Source organism: Armigeres subalbatus, chromosome 2 (assembly GCF_024139115.2).
Source record: "Armigeres subalbatus isolate Guangzhou_Male chromosome 2, GZ_Asu_2, whole genome shotgun sequence".
In the NCBI taxonomy this organism is placed as follows: Eukaryota; Metazoa; Arthropoda; class Insecta; order Diptera; family Culicidae; genus Armigeres; species Armigeres subalbatus.
The window spans coordinates 336,860,787-336,868,339 of NC_085140.1; the positions used below are offsets into that span (position 1 = coordinate 336,860,787).

The 7,553-nt window shown below is 35.5% G+C and overlaps 1 protein-coding gene across 2 annotated transcripts; it reads right to left on the reverse strand.

Moving 5' to 3' along the window:
- Window positions 1–5,220: 5,220 nt before the first annotated feature.
- On the reverse strand, window positions 5,221–6,102 carry LOC134216978 (uncharacterized). Of its 2 annotated transcripts, none has more exons than XM_062695733.1 (3): window positions 5,945–6,102; window positions 5,663–5,879; window positions 5,221–5,594 (listed from the first exon to the last, which is right to left on the reverse strand). In XM_062695733.1, the coding sequence occupies exons 1-3, from the start codon at window positions 5,945–5,947 to the stop codon at window positions 5,284–5,286; spliced, it is 531 nt and encodes a 176-aa protein (XP_062551717.1). In that variant the 5' UTR covers window positions 5,948–6,102; the 3' UTR covers window positions 5,221–5,283. The 2 variants fall into 2 exon arrangements, with proteins under 2 accessions (XP_062551717.1, XP_062551718.1); XM_062695734.1 differs by having other exon boundaries at window positions 5,663–5,876; window positions 5,945–6,068.
- Window positions 6,103–7,553: the final 1,451 nt, after the last annotated feature.

Below are 7,553 nucleotides of genomic sequence, written 5' to 3' on the forward strand. Positions count from 1 at the left end.
TTTTCGGTATTTTCAACTCCCCTCCCTCTCCTTAAAACCAAAAAATACAAAACGTGAAATGAATACGCTCGGATATAATTTGTTTTTCGATAGCGTTGTGAATGTATTCTTCCGGCTTGTCATCACCATAGTTAGATGCATGACGACAATATGTTTTAAATTGACGTCATACAAATATGTCTATTAATGCTATGATTTGACTAATGCTTAGAAATAATCTATGAGGTTGTTTATGAGGTTTTTAATTAGGACACCGAACCAAAACATATTGTCATGGTTCAATCGACAGTTATATTAGGATAAAATGCCCAATAGTGGACCCCCTAGTAGCGAAATTTTGCTCTTCCTGTCGTAAGGCATAGAAATTTTCAACATATTAACTCTAGGCCAACATTTGAAAAGGGCGTAACAGCCAAGGTTTGTTCCTTCTGATTCTTTGTCTACATATAAAGCTTTATATGTAGGCGAAGAATCATAAGGAATAGATTTTGGCTGTTACGCCCTTTTCAAATGTTGATCTAGAACTGTGCTTGATATCTAACAACAAGCTCTGCATCCCCTTTTCGCGATACATACATAAAACACCCAAATACACGGCGTTATTCGTTGCAATTAACATTTTAATGTCTAACTGAATTCGCCCTATAGTAGACCCCCTGGGGGTCCATAATAGGAAATTGCTTCCCTATAGTCGACACTTCATTTGATTTTCATGTCCCGTTTCGGGACGTTCTTCTTCCCTATTATGGACCCCCCAAAATATTCCTATAATGGACACTCTCGTGTTTATTTTTATAGAATTGTAAAATCATCTAATTTGACTTTCCATCGCATTTCCATCGCATGTAATCAAATCATAGGACTGTAAGGTAGGTTCTCCCGATAGAATTTCATAGCACAATGTTGTCATTGTGCTGTAATAATGCAAAATGGCTGGAGGGTCCACTATTGGTTGGGGGTCCACTATTGGGCACTTTACTTTACCCTACTATTTTTCAGTATAATGTCTTCACTTATCTTTTGAAGACAAGTAGCTGCACCACGCACCGATTACAATTTAACGGATGCGTGTTTCAGTCTCGGTAGTGAAGGTATCCTCCTTGCTTTTACTCTTCAAGTCTAAATGAAACAATTATTTTTAATGGTTTATTTTTTTTTATTTTTTTTTTATTTATTTTTTTTTTTTTTTTTTTTTCTTTTTTTTCCATAGTTCGTTTTTTTTTTTAAAAGAAAGTTTTTTCAAATTTTCTTTAAAACCAGCAAAATCAAATGGAAAATTCGTTAAAATGAATCGTATTCGTTTGAACGTATCGGTCGAGCGTAAACAAGAATACGGGTGATTTATTATATTTTGTTGAATACTCCTAATATACGTTCAAAAATGATTTCACTATTTTCTTTTATGTTCTTTCTATTTGTTTATACATTTTGTTTCTTATATCATGTTCATAATATTTCATGATATTCATAATTTTTGCCGGGAATATTCTAGATAACGATTGCAGGTAAGACAAATATGAAGCTATTAGAGCGAGTAATGGCGGAAAAGAAAAAAAATCGTCCTCTCAAATTTCATCAACTAGTTTTGCATTTTATTTTTAATATGTCATTTTAATTATTGTACATTCATTGAATAATTGTGCATTGTGTTATTCACTGATATATTTCCCAATTCGTGAAAAATATAGTCGGATCATAATTATATAGTAGTGGATTATTGAAGGTGGATTGGAGCAAGACACATCCGATTTACGAAGGAACATTTCACAATATACATTCATTCTGGCTTTGCTTGCCTTCTATTTTGACTATCTTCAAATCTTCCTTCTCAATGCCTATTTCAAATATATCTCTTTTGTCAACTATCTTCCTCGCTTTCCATTTTGTTAGTAGAAAATACATTTAAGCCTTAAACATAGCTGATTCATTGAAGAGTGGTAGAAATGGTAGTACCAATTAGGTTGGTAAGAAAATATATCAGAGTGCGTTTTTATTAGATATGCAGATTGCTAGCGAGAATCAGAAGCTTTTGATGTGCTTGTGTGATCAATATGTGAATAGATTTAATTAATCGCAATGCTGTTCTTGAAAACATGCTTAAGAGACGCTTATTTAGGAGTATCAAATTTTCTGTCGGAACTGAGTGATAAAAGTAGATAATGTTTGTTGCATGAAAGACAAATGTACAGCATTCAGAGCTCACTACAGTCGTGATTTATTTAGTAGGCAGAACGATCGGCCGGTCATCACATAATTTGTTCTGCTTTGTGCGGTTAGCAGAACGATCGCCCGATCATCGAAATGTTGTTCTGCTTTGTGCAGGTGAGTAAATTAATTAGAAAGTGAAGATTCAGTTCGCGTCAGTAAGCAGAATGATCGGTCGGTCATCGAAAATGTTGTTCTGCTTTGTGCGGTTAGCAGAAAGATCGGCTGGTCATCGACAATTTTGTTCTGCTTAGTGCGGTCGGTAATTAAAATAATTAGTGTTCGTTCGACTATGTTTAGAATTGATCAAACTACACGCTATACACGGCATACCGTTTACCAAAACGAACCCTGCCACAATACCTACCCCATATATCCAACATCCCAGTGATTTCTCGTGGAAGTGCAGATGACTCGTCGGCTTCTATCAAAGCGAGGATCATGTCAACATTTTCCTACCCATTCCTTAATTGACCTGCATTCGGACACGGCCGGCGCTGGTATTGCTTAATATTTGGGTCACCAGTTCTTACACATTGAAGATGATGTTAGTCCCAAACTTCATCTGTTGGTTCTCTGTGTAATTACAGCTGACCTGGCAATAACGGAGTAGCAACCGTGGGCGGTCAATCATGCTCATGCTCATGCTCATGCTCATTTTCAACCCCCCTCCCCCTCCTGTCACAATCTGTCACAAATCACTGACCCCCCTCCCCCTGTACGTACAACTGTAAAATATATAATGATTTGTCTTCTTTGTACACTTCTTTTACAGGAAATTTCGTCGGAATTAACTCCCTTAACTGCAAATTAAAATATTTTTCAGCTAATCAAATTGTTTCTAAAATGTTGTTGTTGTTCTTGTTGGACGTAACACTAACGAGATCCCGCTCTCCCCCTGTCACAAATTCTAAAAACCCCTCCTCCTCCTCCTCAAACCTCGGACGTAATTTTTGAACGATTCTTAAAGATCAAGTTACAAAAAATTCAAAATTTTGCTAGCAAGACTTTGAGCACCCCTAAATTATGTCCGATGGAGCTCAAATTTGGCATAGGGGCATATTTTAGGGCTTACACTGCCAAAAATATCTATATAAGATATATGTATCGCCGTTATAAATTTTTGCAATAGCTCCACCCTAATATAATCGATATAGAACCACACATAAATTAAATAATTACTAATTCGAGACCACACATAAAGTTTATTTGGATATCTATTTTATTAGTAGCTCGCGTGGAGAATGGATTTTTGCCAATAAATATGTGTGGATTTTTAGTAGTGTAGGAAATGTTTGCGTAACGTCCGGTTTTTAAATTCGATAAAAAATAGTTTTCGCCATAAGAAATTATTTCAAAGTACCAAAACAGTCGATTTTTTTTTTCAAAAAATTAATTCTCAAAGTTTTATGCATTTTGAGTTCTTTGACATAAAAAAACAGAAAAATTATTTCTCTCTTGTGAGAAAAAAAAAAGTTTTGATTAATTTTGAGCACCCCTTAATCATGTCCGATTTAGTTCAAATTTGCATAGGGGGATATTTTTGGCTTCGAAAATGTTTGCGTATCGTCCGGTGTTAAGATTCGATGACAAAAACTTTCATCCTTTGAAAAAGTTTCTTAGTCCAAAAGTGTTCTAAGAGAAGCACTCCTAAATCATGTCCGATATGGAGCTCAAATTTTGCATAGAGACATATTTTAGGGCTTAGGAAATGTTTGCGTAGCGTCCGGTTTTTAAAATCGATAAAAAATAGTTTTCGCCATAAGAAATTGAATTGAATTATCTTTATTTGAGAGATTTTCGGCCCTAGGCCGGTTCATCTCGTTTTGCCATAAGAAATTCTTTCGAAGTACCAAAACAGTCGATTTTTTTTTTCAAAAAATTAATTCTCAAAGTTTCATGCATCAAAAAAAAAGAAAAATTTTTCCCCCTTGTGAGAAAAAAAAAGTTTTGATTAATTTTGAGCACCTCAAAATCATGTCCGATTTAGTTCAAATTACTTGCCGTAACCCTACTCTGAGGGATTAATGGGAAATCTCGTTGCTCGAGATTCATCTATCATAAACAATACCATCGTGTACACCCACTTTTACTTTACCATGGAACAGCGGATTTCAACCTTTTTCATGAGCGGTACCCGTTCAGACCTTTGCATAGTTTTAGGTACTCCCTTGTTTTTTATGTAGAATTACGTCTTTCGGTAAGATAGGGGGGTCATTCCAAAGTTTCAAATTTGGGACCGTCACGGAAAGAGGTCAGGAAGTACGAACCATTTTTTTGTGAAAATAGAACTAAAAACACACATGTTTTCTATAAAACCGTACAATTTAATTTAAAAAAATATGTCTGTTTTCTGATTTATATCTCTCCTCAGTCCACGTTATCCGGGAAAACCAGACAACATCGAACCTGAAAATAGATCCCTCAATGGGAATGGCCTGGTGAGTCACCATCGAAACAATGTAGTGCCACAGCCACCACAGCTTCAGCAATAGCAGAAGGCAAAGTTGATTAAGGACAAGCCTCCCGGAATCCAAAACTAAATGCACTCGCGATTTCAAGAGCACCCGGTCCAAAACGGAACAATGTTTGCTCAATTCTCTACTCTCTTTTTTCACGAGCGCGAAATTACTATCACAACTAAATAGATTTTAATCTGTCCATATTTGCACGCTACACATGTAACCAATCACGTCACGATATAAACTTACTAGTACACAAATTAGCATCGAAACATTCTATTGTTAAAAAAAAACCAATTGTTGAAAATTTAAATTTACACAAAGCTTTCAAAACGATCAATTAAATTTTACAAAGGCTGTAATATACACAAATCAAATAAATAAATGATTATTCATTACAATGACAAACATACATATATTTGCGTAATATTAAACATTATGTTACTTACATATCTTTGAACCATTCGTTAGGATCTCACAGAATAAATAGTAAATAAATAATTGTTCTATCATGAGTTAAAATTTTCACTAACAGTGATATAGCATCTGACGCTCATTATATTCAGTCAACTCGCACTGCGGCCAGAACCCCGTCGACCGCGTCGAAACCGAACTATCATTTATTGATACTCCGTACCTCGTTCAGTGCTTCCGATACGTGTGGCAGCTCGTCCACTATGTCCAGCTTTCGTTTGGATTTGTGCGTCAGCACGGTCAGCGTTTTACCTGAGGGCAGACTAATCAGCAGCGAGTGGTACCCGTACCCATTGATGAGGTCACTCTTGGTGTAATAAATGTCACCGGACTGGAAAGATAGGTTATCGGTTGCGTAGCGGGAAACTCCCTCTACCGCGCGGCCGATCGTGTCGATATAGGGCCCAAATCGATCCGCCAGCCACTGCTCTATCAACGGTTGCATTAACCGGCCTTCGAATAAAAAAATTTCTTTTTATAAAATCATGAATAAAAATTTTTTCAATAAAAATTTGACTTACCTATCGGAGTTAGAACAACTTTCAATACTGGCATAACGGTCTCGTAACGAATAAATGGGAGATCCTCGATATCCTCAGGCCGAACTTCTGCTATTGCTGTGGTTTGTTCAGAATCACTGGATCTATTCTCTAGATTTAAATATTCCAGAATAGGGAGAGCACGAGATGTGCTAATGGTAGCCATCAAAAACAAGCACAACACGCTGGATGATTGCTTCTGTAAAAACAACCCATTAATTAAAAGACTCACAATTTATTAAAACATCATTGTCAATAATTTACCATATTTTATGCTTTAAATATTCTTCACTGTGCTCTCTACAACGTTTGAACATTCACTGGGCTTGATACTCACTGATTCTGCACAACACAGGAAAACCTGATTTTATGCAAAATGTGACGGTCTACCTGCACTCGGAAGGTTTGCATTGGAAGAAATGAAAATTCAATTAAACAATTTGGTGCACGATAGCACCAACACTTGGTGACAGAGACAAAAGGTGGAGGGCCTAAAAGTCGTTTGCAATAGGTTGGAAACTTTTCAACAATCATTAAGTGAGGGTATGAATCTGAAAGGTCGAAATATTGTAAAATTGTCAAGTTTTACAAAGCGATAGCAAACATGCTACTAAATATTTGAAATATTATGATGCTTTGATTAGAACGAATTTTTAGCTAAAGTTAAATTTTCGTTTTACCATACACAGTTCCAGAAGAAAGCCAAAATAACGAGCTTAGTGTGCTTCGATTGAAAGAAATGTCTCTTGAAATAATGTGTTCCGAACAAAAAATTAATGCTTCAAATGTTCTATCCTCCAAAGTATTTCGTAGTCGAAACTATGCTTTTATGATCTAAAATTAACCTGAAGGGCTTGATAATGCTTTTCGGTTAATAAAATTGCGAATAATGCTTGAAATGCTCTATTCTCAAAGCTTGTGCATACATTAGGCGCACAATTTGTATACAAGTGTTTTTAGTTTTTTATTTTTTGTTTGGTTTTTTCTTGTTACTTATGCATTACAATTTCATGAAAATGCTGTTCATGCTTGCTTATATTTGATTAAAAATAATTGTAATGAAATTATAGAATTGGATTTCCTCTGGATATGCTGTAGTTATCCTCCAAATTAGAACCTTATAAGGGCTCATTAAATTTCCTCAGAACGACTTTCGAGTCGAGTCAAGTACGAGACACTGAAGACGGCCTTACTGTTGAGCTCGAAATACGTATCTGTCAAGATACAATTAAGTGGTGGAATTCAATGGGATTGTATAAACTCGTCTGACAAGTGAAGACATTCCACTAAAAAGCTCAAAATAATTTTCTTATCACCAATGTGTGTTTAAATCACATTGGACAACTATTTGAACGGATAACGAGTGCAGTCAAGACATACTATCATGCTCTTGAAATGATGTGTTTCGAACAAATAAATAATGCTTGGAATGTTGCATCCTCCAAAGTATTTCGTAGTCGAAACTATGCTTCTATAATCTCAATTAAATCTCAAAGGTTGGAGGATGCTTTTCTGTTTATAAAAATTGCGAATTATGCTTCAAATCGATACAATGCTTTTGTGATCGCAAATGAATCTCACATGTTCAAGAATGGTTTTCTGTTTATTTAAATTGCGAATAGTGCTTGAAATTTGAAGTAGATTCTCTAATGACTTGCAAAGAATTTCAGTTTGCTGAAGAAGCGAAAACTCTTCTTAGAAATAATGTTCCCTCGTGGGATTGTTTCAACAGTTTTGTTTCTCGTTTCCTTTTAATTAATTACACATGAAGAGCGGTGTTATACATCACACAATTTTTTTTTCAAGAAAAGTTTGTACTTTTAAGGAAATCAAATTTAGATGCCTTTTTCCATACACATGGAAATCAGTGCCG